This window comes from Panthera pardus, unplaced genomic scaffold (assembly GCF_024362965.1).
Source record: "Panthera pardus isolate Hobbes unplaced genomic scaffold, ASM2436296v1 HiC_scaffold_22, whole genome shotgun sequence".
NCBI lineage: Eukaryota > Metazoa > Chordata > Mammalia > Carnivora > Felidae > Panthera > Panthera pardus.
This window is the reverse complement of record NW_026526788.1, coordinates 44767660-44786899: the sequence shown is the minus strand read 5'-3', so window position 1 is coordinate 44786899 and position 19240 is coordinate 44767660. Positions and strand designations below refer to the sequence as shown.

General features: G+C 55.0%; 1 protein-coding gene across 2 annotated transcripts; it reads right to left on the bottom strand.

Annotated features, from left to right (window-relative positions):
* Positions 1-2619: 2619 nt before the first annotated feature.
* On the bottom strand, positions 2620-18690 carry GPRIN2 (G protein regulated inducer of neurite outgrowth 2). Of its 2 annotated transcripts, none has more exons than XM_019444842.2 (2): positions 18588-18690; positions 2620-4338 (listed from the first exon to the last, which is right to left on the bottom strand). In XM_019444842.2, the coding sequence occupies exon 2, from the start codon at positions 4331-4333 to the stop codon at positions 2960-2962; it is 1374 nt and encodes a 457-aa protein (XP_019300387.2). In that variant the 5' UTR covers positions 4334-4338; positions 18588-18690; the 3' UTR covers positions 2620-2959. The 2 variants fall into 2 exon arrangements, with proteins under 2 accessions (XP_019300387.2, XP_019300386.2); XM_019444841.2 differs by lacking the exon at positions 18588-18690 and adding an exon at positions 9900-10073.
* Between the last annotated feature and the right edge of the window lie 550 nt (positions 18691-19240).

Below are 19240 nucleotides of genomic sequence, written 5' to 3'. Positions count from 1 at the left end.
CCAGCCAGGGAGGGGCCACAGCAAGGGGATGGGGCCGGGGTTCGTTCTCCAGGTCAAACTCAGATTTAAGCTGCAGCCAGTCCAGGTGGACCCACTGGCCGAGGCTGTGCAGTCTGGCTAGTGGGGCCACGGCCAGGGCAGCAAGCTTAACCAGGAAGTTACGATGGGGCCCCCAGCCATGCACAGCCCCAAGGCTGGACACAGGCCAGACTGGATTCCAGCACCACCTTGCAAACATTTATCTTGGTCACGATGAGTTGGGTGGAAGGACTGGCTAGGCCTTCCCACTTGGGGCCCAGCCCAGCCTGCCATCCTGGCACACCAGGTACAGCCAGGAAGGGGTACTGATTGGCACACAGCAGCCAAACAGAGAATGAACTCAAGGGAATTTGCATGTGACAGAGAAAGTCTCTAAGGGTTTCAGCCAAATATCCTGGCATGTGGCCCTTCACCTGCCTCTCCTTGTCCCAGGTAGTGGCCTCACCTCCTTTTGCTCAACTGGAAACCTCAGCCTCCTAAAACTCTTCCTCCTTCCTGAAGCCACTGCAGGCCCTGTGTGCACCCGTGCGTGCATGTGTGTGTGCATGTATGTGCATGAATGCCCAACCCCCAGCTCCCTTTCCATCTCCCCGACAGGCCTCTCCTTGGCTCGCATACCCATATCCCCCTGGGCCCCAGCCTCCCACCTCTCCCACACTGATCTCTCCAATGGCAACCAAAGGGATGTTTCCAAAATGAAATCTGGCCCCGTCACCCTTTCCGCAGCTCCCCGAAGTCCGCTTCCTTAGTCACACAGGGATCCTCACTACAGGGACCCCTTGCCAGCCTCCCAACCCAACAAACACCCAGCCCAACGTGCATTGCGGTGACTCACCACGGCGCGGGAGGACAGGGGCCTCCATGCGTCTGACCAGGCTGTCCTTTCTGCCTGGTACGCCCCTCCCCACTGCCACCTGTCTAGCCTGTGTCAAGACCCCGCTCAGTTGTGGCCTTGTGTGCTGGTGCCCTCCCCACTCCATTTCATCACCTGTCACCTCATGGCCCCACAGCTGGGGCTCCCAGAGCCCACGCCAGGCACGTGGGCAGCCTGGTACGCATGTGTCATCGCCCAGAGTGTGATGGCCTGCCTCGCAGAACACCCAGAGGCACAGACGCGCTGCGCAGTAGCCAGAGCCTACGCGTGCATGAAAACCTGCTTGTGCACATTTTCACCACTCACCACGCCAAACCCCTCTGCCCCAGCCCCACCCTCAGAAGCAGTTCTGATGTGCTGTCATTTTTTTTTAAGCAGAGCGGGAAGGGTGCGTTTGGGGGTAAGAAAGCCCCACCTCAGGGCCATGGGAGGCATTCAGACCTCATGCATGCCTTCCTCACCTTGTTCCTTTGGCCCGTTAGAATGCCAGCCCTGCTTTCCAACTCAACCTGCTTTTGGAGGAGTCCTTTCCGCCACAGTGAGTACAGGGTCCTTGAGGTGGGGAAAGCTAAGCCAGCTGCCAGGTCCCGGGTTCCTAAGTGCAGGAGGCCCAGGAACAGGGTCAGGTCACGGGCAGGGCTGCACATGGGCCCTTACTCCACCCTCCCAAGCCAGGGGACCCTGAGCAGCACACTAACCTGGCTCCCTCTTCAGGGCAGGCTGGCGGATTGTCCCAGGAGCTTAGGATCTTCAGCGCTAAGCCCCAGGATGAGAACACAGGCCCACTCCCAAACTCCACAGGTCTTGGGAGGTCCTTGGGCAATGAAGCCAGGCTGTGCCAAGCCTGTGCCCTGGGTTCCTCACCGCATGACCCCAGCCCCCTGTTCCTGTCCCACGTCAGCTCACATGGGCAGGGCTGGGAGGACAGGCCCACAGGCCTCCCACCTCCCCACGGCCTCACAGCTCTGGCCATTTCCCACCAGGTGAAAAACCCCACCCCAGGCTCCTTCCCTCCTCCTATCCATTTCTGCCTTCTCTCCTTCCAAGAACCACACTGGCCAGGAATAAGTCCTTAAGCCAAAAGAATGAGGTGATAATGGTGTCGTTTCAGGCACTGCAACGTATTTGGGGACAAGTGGCCACCTTTTCTCCCCTTCCTGAGGCCAGCCCCTGACCCAATGACCAACAAGGAGGGCTGGCTCTTAGCAGCAGCCCCGGGCCCTTCTGGGATGCCCGGTGCCCTGGTACGGATGTAGATCCCGCCTCCCCAACCCTGTCAGCTCAGTGAGGGTGCAGACAGCCCATCTCATTCCCCAAGGATTCCACAGAACTTAGCACAGGATACAGACTCAATAAATCCTTCTGGTTCATGACTACACTGCACTGACTACCAGTGTGCTGCGGGAAAGCAGCCCAGGCTTCAGCCAGCCCTGGCTCTGAATCTCGGCCCACCACCTCCAGCAGTCCAACGGGCAGGTCAGCCACAGCCTTGCCAAATGCCTGTGGTTTCACCCATAAATCGGGCAAAGAGGCAAAGACTCACCAAGGGAAGGTGACAAGCACAGTGTGCGGCACATAGGAGGTCTTAAACAGTGTCGGTGGCCATCCCCAAAGACCCAGCCAGTCCCTGTGTCACGTGGGGCCCCAACTTTCATGTCAGGAATTGGTTGTATCTGAGCCCTGCTTTAAAATACAGCCACCAAGAGTCCCAGGGGAAATCATGGCAGAGTTCTGAGGAGACACTAAACAGAACGTCGAGAATTTTTACAGAAAAATCGGGATCTCCCTTATGCACAGTGCTGAAAGTCTGTCCCAAAGTTCAGAGCCTGGATGTGCAGGGATGTGGCTCTCAGGAATGAAGCCCTTAAAAACCAGCCCAGCTGCAAGGAGCAGGAAGTCCCCAGGCTGCAGTCCTGTGCCCTGCGGTCAGCCAACAGCAGAGACACATCCACAGCTGCCAGGAGGTCCAAGGAGCCCAGGGCCCCCACTGTCCCTGGCCTGGGGCTGAGTCCACAGGCCCAGGATAGCTCTGAGGGCCACAGCTCCTCACTCGGGAGCTGCACTGGAGCAGCCGCAGCAGCTGGGGCGCCTCAAGGACTGCATGACAGCACGCAGAGGCCCCCTCCGGCCCTCCGCAGACAGGCTGTCCTCGCTGGTGGGTGCCCGCTGCAGCTGCTCAAACTGCATCTCCAGATGCTTCTGGATGGCCACGCCAAGTACCTCAGGGTCCACTGCAGCTCCATACACCTCCCAGGTCATGCCCTCGGCATCCCATCGCACATCCCGCACAGGGGATGGTGCCTCCTCCAGGCCGGACCCCAGAGTTACCTCCGGGAATGTGTGCAGGGCCACGGGGGCTTCCAGGGGTGGGCTGGTGGCCACAGCCTTGCAAACCGCCATGGGGGCTGCCTGTACACCAGCATCTTGGGCTGACAGAGAGGATGCCAACACAGGGGCCAAGTCACTGGCTGAGGTCATGGTCCATACATCCTTGGTCCTGGTACCAGGCTCCGTGACTAACCCAGTGGGACCCCAAGGGTGGGCACAGCAGTGGGAATGCCCAGGGAGCCCCCCAGGCAACCTGCACTGGAACCTCACCCCATGCTGAGCCTGCAGCCCAGACTCACTTACCGATGCCACTAGTTTGGGAAAGGCCAGGATCCCCGGGGCTGGCAGGGCATGACAACAGCCACCGGTCCCCACCTCTCTCATATTGCAGAGGAGAGTTGCTGGGGACAGGGCATGGCAGGAGGTTGTGGCTGGCTGCCCGGTGGCTTTGGGCCCAGCCTGGGGGCTGCTGCTGTGGGTGGTTGTCCCTCCCAGGTCTAGTGGCGCCACCCACACCTGACTGTCTCCCAGTGTCCAGGCTGAGTTCGAAGTCCCTTCCTCTGGAGCCAGGTCCCTCTCTAGGCCTGCAGGGGCCCGGCCTCCCTGGCCAGAAGTACTACTGGGCTGCAGCTGAGCCCTGTGGACCGGTGAGCTGCCAAGGGCCGAGCAGCTGAGGCTGGCTTTATGGGCACCACTGTGGCCCCGGGTCTGGGTGCTGCGCACCAGGTCCGAGTGGCTCCTCTGCATGGCAGCGGCACCGGGGGCCCTCAGGCGACCCAGGTCACCACCACCCACTGTAGACACATTGCCCACAGTGCTGCTCCGCCAGTGGCCCACAGCACGGGGCCGGGGCCGGGGGCTGGAGGCCTGCGTCTGCTCCGTGCTCTCAGCGTGGTGCTCCTCTTCCTCCAGGACCTGCGGACTGGCGCTGGCCTCGCCTGGCTGGGCCTGCCATACAGTGCTGCTGGCGCTCTTGCGGAGCTCTGGTCTCTGCCCCTGGCCTTCCAACAGGCTGGAAGAGCTCCGGGACAGGGGCTGCGGGCAGGGACTCCGGGGTGGCCGGGCACCCTGGTCAGCGTGGCTGGTGCTCATGATGCCTGCAGGAGAGAGAGGGAGGGAAGGGAGTTGAATGGACTCTGCTCTCGGCTCACACGGTACAAGGCACACAGCGGGGCACAGTTTCAGCGCTAGCCTGGATGATGGCTCAGAGCCAGGAGCCAAACAGTGATAGGACACCAGACACTCCAAATCAAGATCATCACACATCATACACAATATGACCCTGCAAATATCTAATAACCGGTACCAAGTGATTAGAACCAGCCCTAGGGTAGGGTCCTGGATTATGTGGAGGGAGGAGAATCCAGGGGAGAGGCCAAGGCTGCCAGGACACTGGGGGCGGGCGCTTTGGGACAATAACTCTTAGTCAACCAGCACAGGAGTATCGCAGTATTTTAATAACCAGTAAAGCTTGACTGGCAAATACTAGCTGGGTTCTTCCCAGAACTGTCCGTATCCATCTTGGTTTGGACTGGGGCCTCCTGGGTACAGAGTTGTCGTTCAAAAGAGGTTTGTGAGATAAATGAACAATGAATAGAGGGCACATAGAGGACACGCCCTGGGTTCTCCCCTGGCCCCCTCCCCACCCTCTCAGGCCTAGCCTGGTTGGGCAATCATGTCTCTGGGACTCAGTCTTGGAAGCTGTGAAGAGGAAGGGGTTTTCTGACCCCCTTGTCTGGCTCCAGGGTAGGGAGAGACCCCACGCACCAGCCCTTTACACACAGGACACTTGGCAAATGCTCACTCATTCCACAGCCATCTTCAGAGCACACACTGCATGCCCGGCCTTGGAGTTAGGGGACATGGAACTAAGATCCTGTGCCTCCAAGAATGTGGTCTAATATCACCAATCAGAAATGCCCTCCATCAAATTTAAATGACCTCTTGCCAAGTGTGCTTGCACCCACCTTGCCTCCCTCCTTCCCTGCCTTTCCTGTCTCTTCCCAGCCACACAGACCCCTCTGGACCTGCTCACTGATTCTGGCCCTTCAACATCAGCACCTCCTCCCAGAGAAGCTCTCCCAGGCTGGGCCGGCTCCATCTCTGGTTGAGCACTGTCTCGCCTGGATGCAATAACCTGGCCACCCCACCAATCCAAAGCTGTCAAAGCAGGCCTGCGCCCTGTCCCCCTCTACCTGTCCAGCACCTAGCGCTGCCCTGACACACAGCTGGCCCTCAGAGAATGTCTGCCATGTGCCTGGCCGAGAGAACAAGAGAATACAAGAGTAAACCCACAGAGGAAAGTGCTGAGCACCAAAACGGGGTCTGAGAAAGGGCATTTCCAGGAGAGCTCACTTTGTGTGACGGATCAGGAAAGGCCTTCTGGAGGTCGGGACTGGAGGGAGAGGAAGGAGAGGTGTCAGGAGAGGAGGAACAGGATGAGCAGAAGGCAGGAGGCACATGAGGGGAGCAGCGGGCTGAAGGCCGGGCAGGGCCCGAGGGGGAGGAAGTGGGGTCAGGGCATGTGGGCCAGCCTGGCCCTGGCCAAAGCTGTGAATGAGGAATATCTCCCAGAGACTCCCTGCCAGGCAGGACCAGCTGCAGAAACAGGGTGGGGGAAGAAGCAACAGCCGCAGTTTGGGCAATCCCGGTCCTGCCCTCCCACCCCTGGGGCTGATAAGAACCGCCAGGAAACCAGCCACCTTGACCAGGGGAGCAAGGCCACCTGAAAGGGAATTCGGAAAGGGCTCTCGGAAACTCCGTTTCTGTATAATGACAAACTTCTTCTGCCCCAGCACTCAGGAGACAGCTGCTGGTTATTCAAGCCAACAGTGAGGATGCTTCTGGAGCTGCAGTCCCCTGAGAGCTCGAGGCCTCCTGTGGAGTCCAGTTCAGCACAGCTTCTGGGCCAATGGAAAGATCTGCACTGTCCGATTAGATCAGCACTGGCCACATGTGGCTACTGAGCACCTGACAGACGGCTAGTGTGACTGAGAAACTGGCTTTCTAATTTTACTTAAATTGAAGTAATTTAAATGGAAATGGCCACATGTGCTTAATGACTACCATACTGGACCGTGCAGCTCTAGACACAGCTCCTGCCTGGACAGGAGTGTCCCATCCCTGCTGCTCCTTGGGGCTGAAGCCAGACTGGTCCCTGGAACAGCCAAGAAAAGGATGAGTAGCCAAGAGAGGACTAGAACCCAGTCCCCATTCTCAAGGAGCTCTAAGATGGATGTATAAAGGGCAACAAAGCCATTAACCATCACAGTGATGATAATAACAGCTCCCAGTACCTACTCACCTTGTGCCAGGCATGTGCCACATCCTTTGACACACTGTCTCATTTAAGTGTCAGAGCAGGCTCATGAGATACATCAACCCCATTCTACAGATGAAGAGGCCAAAGCTTAGAGAGGTTTACTGACTTGCCCATAGGCACAGTGAGTGCTAAGTCAGGAAGCAAAGCCAGGAGTGCCTGAGGTTCTCTGTGCCCACTCTGAGCCCTGTGCAGATCTCCACTGTGGCCATCTTTTTACTTGTCTGTTGTCCTGACTCAGCTGAAGCCCCAGCACCCAACACAGCATCTGGCACTTGCAGTGGCTTCCATGACATGCCAGTGGGACTGGCTGAGTCCCGACTCAGTCCATGACTGAATGAGTGGGAACAAAGCCTGGACCCCCACCCACCTGGAGTCAGGAGAGCAGAGGATATACCTGCTAGCTGGGAAAGCTGTGGTCACCAGCAGCTCCCGGCAGGCGACAAGCACCCAGCTACAGGTCCAAGAACACCAAGAAAGCCCTATCTGGACAGCCTACACAGCCGCTGGCTGAGCCCCACCTACCCCAAACCCTCCTAGGGAGCAGGGCCATAAAGAGCCAGGCCAGACCCTGCCCCCTGCCCTGAGGAAACAGGTGGGATGAGGCTGGGGGTGCCCTCAGACCCCCCCAGGGGCTAGTGAGAAGCCACCAGTGACAAGGGTCCCACTGTCCCTGCCTCACCAGATGGCTGTCCAGTGACCAGGACTAGCCATGACCCAGAGAGAGCAGTGATCACAGAGACCCCAGTTGGGTGGGTATCTGTGGCTTCCCTTCCTCACCTCACCTCCACAAGTGGCAGGTGACAAATCTGAGGCCCAGAGCAGCTCAGAAATTTCAGAGAGCCCACAGCTGAACCCCAACAGGATATTTCTCCTACCATCTGGCCTTCCCAGCTCTGAAGAAGGGAAGTACTCTGAGGAACGCCACTCAAGTCATCCCAGGGAAAGGAGGTTTCCCACACCCCCTATCACTAAGAACAGGGCCCCCAGGGAGTGAGGGGAGCTGACCAAATGACCTTGGGAGTTGTGGGTAAGCAGGAGGGACAGGGGTCTGCTTCTAACGCTGACTCTTCCCCTTCCTGTGAAAGCACCCGCAGGTGCACACCTCCCTCCCTGAGCCTCAGTTCCCCAGTCTACAGAACGGAAGTAAGTCTCCACTGCAAGGTTGCTGTGAATCCTAATATGATGGAACAGCAATTGCTAATAATAACCTTCTCTTTCCTCCTCCCATCAGGAGTGGCCTGTGCTCAAGGTATCACAGGGACTAGTACTGGTGGACAGAAAGGCCTTTTTAGGAAGCCACTGAGACACCCAACAGGTTAGCCCAGTCTTGCTTCCCAACCCTTCCTGTCTTCGTCTCATCCTAGAACCCAGTCACCACCCGTGTCCCCAGGTCTCCATCACCATACGAAGCTTCCCAAGCCTTACTTTGGGAGGATATACATGCACATGCTTACACATGCATGCACACAGACACACACATGTGGAAACACACAAGTGTGAAGTCTGCCTTCCAACTGGCTTGAGTGGCATGCCCACCTGCCTTACAAATCATCTAAAAGGCTCTGGGTTCACCCCAAAGAGACCCTAGGAAGATGTTTTAGCACCAGATAAATGACAGGTACATGGAGGTAGCCAAGACCCCTGGTGTTCTTTGACACCTTATTGTTCTCTCTCCTGCCCCATTTGATGCCAAAGTTGCAATGTGGCCGTGCCTTGTGGCCAATATAGGACTCTCCTGGTGCCTCAGTTCTGCTGGTCAGTAAATGGAAGAACAGCCAGTTTCACATGCAGCAATCAACCAATGTTATTTTGAGTAAAACCTCCCAGTTCTGCAGAAACTTTCAAACTGGCCCAACCAAAGAAACTGTTAGGTTGACTTGGTCAGAGATTCTAGCTCCCACCATATCACCCAGGCCTTCTGGGGTGTGCCCAGGGGGACCACCAAAGCCACTGCAAGCAGGCCTTGTCTCAGACCACACTGTGGCATCCATATACATCTCTTGTTAAGCGACAGGCATTTGGATGATGACTTCTGCTTCCAGCAAAACCCAAACCGGAAAAGCAAATCCAGGTGGTCAGGAGGGGAAACGGCTCCAATGTTAAAATATGGACTTTAACCCTCAAGGACCAGGTAGGGCACCACACAAAATCCTCATTGGATATTGGGGCATGGCAACCTCCAGCAGGTGGTCTGGTCCATCCCAGCGGCAAAAGGGGGCCTGACAGGACCTCTCAAGGCCAAAGTTGGGCAATGCAGCAAGAAGCATTCCTGAGCTACCAAGTAGGACTGTTTGAAGGGGACAAAATCTGCTCACCACAGAGAAGACAAAGGGGCCTTAAGTACAAAATGCCCAGGTCACAAGTTGTGCTAGTAAAGGGTTCTGGGATAACTGTGAGGCAAAGGCCCAAAGGACCCCGCTCTGCTCACTAGAGAGAGGCCAAGGCCCCCACCAGCCCCAGAGCTTTCTCCCCTGAGGAGGATTTGCCCACACTTCCCAAGTGGTGTCTGGGGTGGAGAAGGTAAGCCTCCAGGCCCAGGTGCCCCAAAACAAAGGCAGCCCCAGGAAGCTAGTGTCTCCCTACCTGCATGCTCCCAGGCACCCGTGCACCCATGCACCAGCATGGGCCGGAGCCCCACCCGTGGCCACATCAGAGGCCGACGACGCACAGGCCCATTTACTGTGGGAGCTGGCAGGAAACAGCATCTCCACGGCTGCACGCAGGCCGCCTCTGGCTGTGGGGCCAAAGGCCTGAACACACCACACCATACACTCTCTCCCAGGACAGGGTTCCCTTCCCCGCCCCTCCACACCAAGCCCACCCAACTCGGGGAGAAGGTCCTCAACACAATCCCCCAAACTAGGCTACAGATCTTCCCAGGAGCTAAGGCAATGACTGAGGAAAGATGAGGCTATGGGGCAATGGAGTAGGGATGGGGGGCAGAAGGAAGGAGAGGGAAGGGAGGTCTGGGGCTGGGGGCAGCAGGGAAGGGTGGAGAGAGGGGTGGGGGTGGAAAAGGGAAGAGGAATGGGAGGGGACGGCGACAGCAGCGGGGGTGGAGGCAGAAGACGACGGGGTCCTAGGCAGAGGGCTGGAAATGGGAGGATGGGCAGACGAGACGTGGAAGAGGGGATGGGATAGGCAATGAGAGGAGAGATGAGAGGAGGGACGCGGCCATGGGGGGCGCTGAGCACTAGGCGGGGCCTGGGATGCGGAGGGTCTGAGCGCACGACGAGGTGAGGAGTGGGGTTCTGGGGCGCAGGAAAGGAAGGCGCCGCCCATCCCACCACCCTCCCCTACCCCCCACCGCGGGCACGCACACAGCCGGCCTCTCACCCACTCGCCCGCCCGGAGCCGCGCAGGCCGGCGGAAGCGCTGCTCCTGCGGCCGCCACAGGTGCCCGGCGCAGCGGCCCAAGATGGAGCCGGAGCCGGACCCGGCCCGGGCCGAAGACGCCACCCGCCGCCGCCCGCCTGGCCCGCGGAACCAGCTTCGGGGTGGCGCCCGGGGGCGGCTAGGGGACCCGGGAGGAGGGGCGGGGGGGGGGGGCGGTGGCCCTGCTCACCTGGGCCCGCCCCCGCGCTTCAACGCCCGCGTAGGCGTCCCGGCCCCGCCCCCTGCCCGCGGCCACGCCCCCGGACACGATCCACCCCGCCCCCACGGCCCCTCCGCTCCGCGCACTGCCCCTGGCCCACTGCGCCGGAGCCCCACCCCTCTGTCCACGAGCCCCCGGTCCTCCTTCCCGTGCTCAGGACATGTCCCCACTGTCCCGTCTCTGCGGCCCCGCCCCCACCACGATCCCTTGTTTTACCGGGCTGCCCAACAAACCCCCAAGATACCCATCTTCCCGACCTGCCCCCACTCCCCGGGTCTTATAGGCTTGGCTCCCCACAGCCCTCCAGCCTCCGACCCAGCCCCCAAGTACACTTCCTCATTGCCTCGCCCCCTCGATCCCTGTTTACCTTCACCACACCCCTCACCGAAGTCCACGGGTCCTCCGTCGACCCCCTTCCTCACGGCCCCGCCCCGTGTCCTTCGTCATCCTGGCCCCGCCCTTCACAAGTTTCCGGCCTCCGACCCCACCTTCGAGCCCCCATTGCTCCAGGGCCACCCACCCTCGGATACCAAGCCGCGTTCCCCATCGTCCCGCCGCTATGCACCCCGTTCTCCCAGACTGAACTCCACAGTCCCATCCTCCCAGATCCACATTCGCGGACTCCAAGACTGACCCCGGTCTTTTGAGCTCCGCCTGCACGGCCCCTCCACGCAGCCAGCCTTGTCCCCAGAGCCCACTGCCCAGCTCCCAGAAGCCCAGCCTGGTAGACTCCATTTCTAGAATTGCGTCCCTGGCCCCGTCCCCAAAGCCTGTATTTTCCCACCCTTTTCTCCCCGCCCGTGTCCCCATCCCCACCTTTGCCCCCCAACCCAACCTCACTCCAGGCATTCAGTCGCCAGCCCGGCCGCCATGGACCCCAACAGCTGGCATGTGCAATGACCGTGAGTGAGAAGGTGAGTCAACCCCACCCAAGCCCACACCCCATCTTGCCGCTTCCTCTAGCTGGCAGTATGCCCTCCCACCGTCCCTCCCTCCCTCCCTCCCTCCCTCCCAACCTCTCTGCCCCGCTCCAGAAAGCGTCCAGGCCCTGGGAACACCTGGTTTTGCCTCCGTTCCCTCTATGTCCCCCAGTATCTGGCAGAGCTTGGGGTTCACAGACTCACAACAGGTAGCCCCCCACACAGGCCTGCCCATGACACCTTCAGCTCTTGAGCGGTTCCTGCCACGCACCCCCAGAGCCACACAGTAAGAAGAGTGTGACCTGTCTCAGGGCCCCCGTCTCTGAGAATTGGGTCCCAGTGTTGTATCCAACTCCAGGAACCCCTGATTTGCTTGCCCAACCTCTTGCTGAGGGGGTCTGCATCCCTTTGGTCCAGTGCCCCCAGAAGCCAATGTCTCTCTGCCCCCCCTCCAGTTTGGGAAGACCCCGGACCCCAGCCTCACCTTTCCAGCCTCTCCCAGCCCTGCTCTGAGGCCAGAGCATCAGGAGAGGGTCAGCAGAAAGCCCCTCAGCCCCTGGATTGAGGTGGAGAGTAGAAAGCCGAGGCAGGAAGGTGCACCATTCACTACCCTTCCCCCAGCCCCTAGCCTGGCACCTAGTCCAGAACAGGGGTGTGCAGCTCTATGCAACAGGTGTGGCTGGTACCTCACACCCAGCCACCCCCACCCCACGCCACCCCGGGTATATTCCCTGCATGCGGGACCCCTCCCAGCCTCAGTATCCCTGTCTGTAGTTCTGAACTGCCCCTCATCAGATTATCTCATGGACCAAAGGAGACAACGATACCACCCTGTCACACACAGCCTTTGGGCCCACAGGTCATACCCTCACACTTTTCCACCTGGCTTTTAACACAGGCATCCGTGCCTCCCCAGGCTCCTCCTCTCTGACCTGGAATCCTGCTGCTTAGGGCCTGGCTGGAAGCCTTGGCCCTACCTCCTCTGCCCCTCTCACCACAGTCAGTTACAGCTTCCAGTCAGGGCTCACTCACTGGTGGAGTCGGTGACATTCTGCTCAGAAAGACTCAGACTGCCCTAAGCGCCCCTTTCCAGTGGGGTCTTAGAGCATTGACCCAGAGTCTCGCACAGAGCTATGGAGGGGGCAGTAAGCACTGAGGGGTAACAGGAATGTCCAAGTGGAGGCCCCAGGCCCTGTCCTCCCACCACACACAGATGGGCAGAGGGATCTTGCCCAAAGGAGGCAAATGGGAGATTTGTTTGGTGAGGTCACCAACCCGCTCCTGCTCCCGCCTAGCAATTAGGGCACCTCCTTTCATATCTCAGGAATCTTACTCATATTCCCCATTTAGGGAAATAAGCTGAGCTCCAAGAAGGGATGAGCTGCCTGGGGTTACACTGAGAATTGGTGCCAGTCCCTGGGACTTCCTGCTCCCTGGTTATATGAGAGCCATCTGAGAACCTCAAGACGGATGTTTCAGGGAGGTGGCTCGGAGTTGGGTGTCCATCTGCAGATGCAACCTGGCTGGACCTGCCACCGGGGTCTCTGAGAATCACCCTGGCCTTGGCATCTTGTCCAGCTGGTCCTCTTCTTCCAATTGTGGCTTGGCCAAGAAGCTTCTCTGGCTGCAGTGGCTGCCCAGGGAGAGTCAGCCATGAATTGCAATCCTAACCACCCCCACATATTCACTTGCTCTGCGATCCCACACCCAGGCAAAACTGTTCACCTTTCTGGGCATCGGTTTCCTCATCTGCACAGTGACAGTAATTGTACCTCCTCCCAGGGTTGTGGGAGAGACAGGGTTTGTGAAAGTATTCTGCAGAATGCTCTTGCTGTCGTCAATATTTATCAAGCTCCTCCTGTGTCAGGTTCAGGAGATAAAAAGCCAGGACTGCATGGTGTAGGACAGGAGTGGGGTTTGTTGACTGCTTTAGTAGAGAGGGGAGGCTCTGGTTTAGGACCCCATGGGCCAAGTGCCATTTCCTGAGACTTGGAATCTGGCAGAAGAGAAGCAAATATGGCGTACTCAGGAGTTCTGTGGGGGTATGGGCGACACCAGATGGAAAGGCGAGTTGCACATGAGGAACTGGAGTCTCCCAGAAGGTCTGGGCATCATGGGCACAGGGGTCCCTGAAGTCACAGGAGTGGGTAAGGTCTTCAGGAAGAGTGTAGCAAAGAGCACCTAGGACCCAGCTATGAGTAACCAGGTAGCAAAGAACTGAGAAGGAGTGGCCAGAAAGGAAAGAGGGAAACTGGGACACTGCTGTGACATGGGGCACTTAGAACAAGCAGCTTCAGCAAGGTGCTGGAGGCAGAACCCAAGGAGTGCACTGAGGGAGGAGTCAGAGGGGAAAACTCTTTTCAGCAGGGCCATAAAAGGGAGAAGAAAAGAAAGGTATTATTTGGGAAGGGATATGGGGTCATGAGAGAGATTTGGGGGACTTGGTTATGGGTTTTTTTTTTTTCTGGTTTGCTTTTTAATACACTGCATCATGGAATAGGATTCCTTGATTCCAAGCAACACAGAACAACTCAGGCTAAGTTGGGCACAAAGGGAAAGGGTTGGAAGACTGCAGGGAGCTCAGAATGGAATCTAATGTGGAGAGCTAGCCTTGGTCCTTTAGGATGGGAGCCAAGTGACTCCAGACCTCAACAACAGGAGCCACGCCACAGTCTTGCCCTGTCATCGCCACAAAGGAAGGATTCTGGTTGTTTGTCCTTTGCCTCTCAGCTCAAGATTCAAAGTCTCAGGGAAGCAGGAGCTCTTTTGGGCGAGCCATGGCCATATGCCTTCTGTCCTTGGACAATAGAGGAATACCTGTCTGAGTGTATCTCTAGGAGTACCTACAGCCTACCAGGATATTTTCCCCCAGAGAGAGCAATGGAGTCCAGGTCGCCAGATAGACCCACTGCACGTTGTAACAAACTGAGCACGCTTGACAGTGGAGTGGGGGCAGGGTGGTGATGGTAAAGGAGCCATAAAGAGGGAGCAGATGAAGAGGTGGAAAGAGTGGGAGCCGCTGCTGGTATAAGGTCTCTATGTAACCAGAAAGCAAGCAGAAATGACAGGGGTAGTACCTAGGTAGGTTACTAGGCTTGGAAATCTAAGTTTGATGGTTTCCATCTTCTCTGTGAAAGAACAGGCAGGCTCTTGTTCTGAGACAGAAAGGGGAAGATGGAAAGATCGGAAGGGGTGAGAAGAGCAGAGGAGGTATGAAATAGAGATTGCAGAGGGGAGACGAGCCTCTGTGGGCCAAAGAAAGCAGTAGAAGATTGCCAGGCAGTACTGGGGCCCAAGCAAGATTCGTGACCAGCACTAACATCCCCCAGAAAGAATCATCAAAGAAAAACAAATTCTAATCAGGACTCACAGTTGTAAGGGTGAAAAAGGGAGTCGGAGACCACAGCATTTTGGAAGCTGGTGGCCAGAAGGATACAGCTGAGCCGGCTGGCCCTTCTGCCATCAGTGGTGGAGACGTTGGCTTACCAAGAGTCAGCTGAGTTCATATCCAAGTTACTTACTCTAACTGTACATGCTGTCATTATGCAATTACATAAATAATTAAATCTAATTCAATTAAATAGCACATGAATGGATGGACTATGCATAGAAGAAGAAAGTTCTGTTCCTATGAAAACTAGGTTAAACGCTTTGGAAAGTGAGTCACAAAAACTGCTGTCAGTCGAGTGTGGGAAGGGCAACTTGAAACAGAACAGGAGGAAAACCATAACAATCTAGAAAATTCTTGAATCGGATTGCTTCCCAGGTGTCTTGAAGTTGACTGACTTGCCTATGAACCAATCATTTATTAGACCTGAACGCTGGATAAGAGGGCTAATCCTGTATAGTTTAGGCAAATAAGAGAATTTTTTGAATACAGCTTCAGGCAATTGCTGAAGTCAAAGACTCAAATGATGTGGGCAGGGCCCTCCATCACCTGCTCCTTCCCCCTGATTCCCTCTGGATTGGATTCATTTCTTTTTTAAAAAATTTTTAAGTTTATTTATTTATTTAGAGAGAGAGAAAGACAGCACGAGCGAGGTAGGAGCAGAGAGAGAGAATCCCAAGCAGGCTCTGTACTGCCAGCACAGAGCCCAACGCAAGGTTCGAAACCACGAACCGCGAGATTTTGACCCGAGCTGAAATCAGTCAGACATTCACCCAGCTTAGCCACCCAGGCACCCCACTCTGGGTTAGATTCATCCTTACATAGACTCTCTCCTCTTGTGAAACAAGAAAGCCAGCAGCCCCAAATCTACGTCCTCACATCTCTGGATCCACAAACCGAATCTTACTGACCCTGCCTGACAATCCCGGGCCAGAGGGAAAGAGCTTTTTGATTGGCCAGCCTGTGTCATGCACTCTACCCAGGACAGTGGGGGCACTGTCCTATAACTGGCAGCCCCTCAAGGGTCACAGAGAGTGGTGGGCCGGCAAGATGCTGTCGCCAGACTACAGGGAAAGTGACACTGAGCTGTCCCAAAGCGCAGATGACCACAGGCAGCAGGGTCTCTGGGAGTCTCAGAAAAGGAGCCACTGGGAGCCCAAATGTGTCAGTGTGTCATCAATGCCTAAGGAAGGGAGAGCATTGACTAAATTCAACAGTGTCTGTTTTTCAGACAAGAAAATCCCTAGAGTATGAGAGACTCCTGTACCCATAAGATCCGTGAGTGAAAAGACTGTGTCTTTTTGTCTGACAAAAGACACTGACTTCCCAGGACCTGTCATATAATAGATGCTGAAAGAAAGGGAGGGAGGGAAGAAGGACGGGGGGAAGGAAGGGAGGGAAGGAGGAACTAGTTTACTAAGATATACCTATTACCTATTACCTATTAATTACCACCTCAGTTTCATCCACAAACATTTTACTGAGTCCCTAGTAAGTGCCAGTCCTACAGGATGAGCTGGGAAGGCAGGCTGTATCAATGGTGCCTTGACCTCAGAGACTGTGTGATGGGGCATTCAGGGACAGCCCTGATAGACACACAGACAATTAGATCAGAGTGGTAAAAGGAGACAGATGGGGCTGGGGCACACAGAGAAGAGGCCCTGTGGTAGACATCTGTTACTTTTTAGCTCCCCACAGTCCGCAACCCCACTTCATTTAAGGGATCACCCACTACAGAGACTGCCAGTTGCCCCCCAGTACTTATTCTCCCCTTCTGTAGGCATAGAACTGCCCTAGCCAGGAACATGCCCGCCCAGAGCGGAGAGCACATTCGTCAGACACCGTGCAGCAAGGCATGCTGTGTGACTGACTGGGCTCTGTCCAGGGAGATGTTAGCAGAAGTGATGCATGAAGTTTCAGGGATGTGCCCCTCAGCAAGAATGTGCTTCGTTCTTTCTCTCTCCCCTGGTTGGCATGAAGTCAATATTGCTAGGCAATATTGGGTCCCATGCAAGATTTGTGACCAGCAGTAATATCCCCCAGAAAGAACCATCAAGGAAAACCGAGTTTTAATTCTGACTTACAGTTGCAAGAGAGAAAAAAAGAGAGTCAAAGGCCACAGTATTCTGGATGCTGGTGGCAGGAGGATACAGTCTAGGTGGCCAGGACTTCTGTTCTCAGGAGTCAAGTCAACTGGGGTTAGGCCAGTTTGGACCATTCAGATGAGGGCAAGGCCCCAGAGACATCACTACAACAGGATAGAAGGGCCTAAATCTCAACACTATACAGTTGTCTATCAGCCCGGGACCATTTATGACCGAGCCTTGCATGAAAGAGAAATTAGCCTGTAGTCTATTTTAAGCTGCCGTTTGGAGTGAGGTTCTCTTACCGAAGGAAAGCCTATATACTAATTGAGACAGAATTTTGTGCCTGGAAGAGAGGTACACGAGGTAACAAAACTTCAAATGTGTTCTCAACACATAGATGTTGTAGGCTGGAAAGCTGGAAACCCTTGCTGTAACATGCTGAAGCAGCTGATAAGCTGATTCCCTGCGTACCCTGGAAAGTTGTCTGTAGCTGTAAGAACACGGTGGAATATTTTACAGTACTTGTGTCTGCTGCCTGTATCTTGCCACTCTCAGCAAAGCCCTACGTGAGCCAGAAGAAGTTGACCAGAGCTAGCCAGCATGCTGGCAGAGATGGGAGGGAATGCAGGGGGGGCTAGGAGGAGCTCTCTTTCTATGACCACAACCTAAGTCACAAAGTTTTCTGCATTTGGAAACTTCAACTGCTTCTATACCCCAAACTGAAGCAGGTATAGAAGATGTTTTTGAAGTAGCATTAGCAGGAGACAAGACTATGGACACTAGTCTTTGTCAAGCACTTTGAGTTAAGAGTTCTCAGCCTGACAATGACAGCCAGCTCCACGGCAAAGACCAGACCAAGGATGTTGCCTTCCAATCTAAGCTGAACGTCTTTGCTGATGCAAGTTCAGAGGGAGGTGGTCAGGTGTCTGCTAAATGAAAGACCAAAGCTTTTAGGCTTAAATCTTAAATGTGTGCCCATGAGAACAGCTGGGAGCAAACAGGCAGAAAGCCAACTAAGATTTTGAGGGACGTGTATTACCAAAGAAAGCATGAGCCTGGCCAGTACAATGCCTTCATTGTTGACTCCATAAAACAACCAACCTCCACAGGGTAATGTATGGAACTGTTGAATTACTATATTGTACACCGAAATATAACACTGTATGTTAACTAAGTGGAATTAAAATAAAAACTATTAAAAAAAAAAAAAACCCAGCCACCAACCTCTTGCCACCAAACCCATACCAGGAGGAAGTGGGCTACATAACCGTATAGCCCCAAGAGGTGTACATCTTCAATGCCAGCTTTGGATTTGGCCACAGACGGCAGTAGACAAAGAGGGGACCACCAGGGCCCAGAGGGACAGTCATAGAGAAAGGGCTGTCATTCAAGGAATTTGCTCTACTCCCTGCCCAATTTCTGCCCAGCAGCCAACGAGTGGCTTCAGTGGGTTCCCATTTTTCCTTCATCTGGACGGGGGTTCCTACTATGTTACCCTATTCTTACCTGTTGTATATTGGGTATGATGGGACAGTTTGTATATGAGTTTACAGGACACTGCACTACGATGAACCATACCCATACCTGGCACTGTGTGGTCCATGCCCAGATGCTAGTCTAAGAGTTGTGTGCCTGCCCTGGATGCACTTGGGAGAGGGCATTCCAAACTTTGAAGAATGGGGGACACTGATATTTGGATGGCTAAAGGAACAGATTGCTATATAGACTGCTAACTGCCCCTAGTAGTCACGATCCCCTCATTTGTTTAAAGAATCCCTGCCTTTTACCTGGCAACAGGAAATCCAGGGAGAAAAGCTATATTTGGCCAAGTAACTGACCAGTAGACCTGAAGTGGGGAGAGGTGATGTCTTTAACCAGAAGTGGGGGGGGGGGCATGCCCTCCTCTTTTCTCTTTTCTGTTTCCACTGGCTGGGTGGTAGAGATCGTGCAATATCTCAAACCACACAAATACACCATACTTGCGAGTACTGAATAAACAAGATAGGAAGAAATCTGGGCTCCCAGGCTGCTTACCTGCAGACAGGTGAGAGAGAAAGAAACTTCTGTCTTGTTTAAGCCAACCTTATGTGAAGTGTCTCTTCCAGCAGTTCAACCTATATTCTAAAAATTACTCACCCTCTCCTTTACGCCCATGTGCTTTGGGTGCGTCTCAGAAGAGGAGCATATGACTAGGCCCAAGCCAATCACTGTATCACATTACTCTGGCTCCAGAGATCGTTCAGGATAAGCATGTGTCCCACTTAGAGCCAATGATGTGCCATAAAGAATTTCTCTGGGAGTCCGAAGAAACTCACTCTTTTCCCTAAGGAGATGTGGGGACTGAAGCCACCACCTGACAAGGTAAAGATGTGAAGAAAAGCAATGTCCCAGGTATATCATCTGAGCTTTGAATGCAGTTTAGGCTAAGACTGGTCTCGTTCCCTGACTTCTCAACTAAGGAAGCCAATAATTATCCTTTTTATTTAAACTAGTTTGGGTTAAATTTCCATCCTTTTCTACCAAAAGTAGCCTCAGTGATAGTCTTCAGCCAAGCCTTGGAGTATTATGGAGGCAACATGGAAGGCAGCTACCTGAGTTCAGTCTTTTTTTTTTTTTTTTTTTTTTTTTTTTTTTCAACGTTTTTTATTTATTTTTGGGACAGAGAGAGACAGAGCATGAACGGGGGA

Coding starts and splice junctions, on each gene's coding strand:
- GPRIN2 (XM_019444842.2), bottom strand. CDS start 4,333: ATGAGCACCAGCCACGCTGACCAGGGTGCCCGGCCACCCCGGAGTCCC.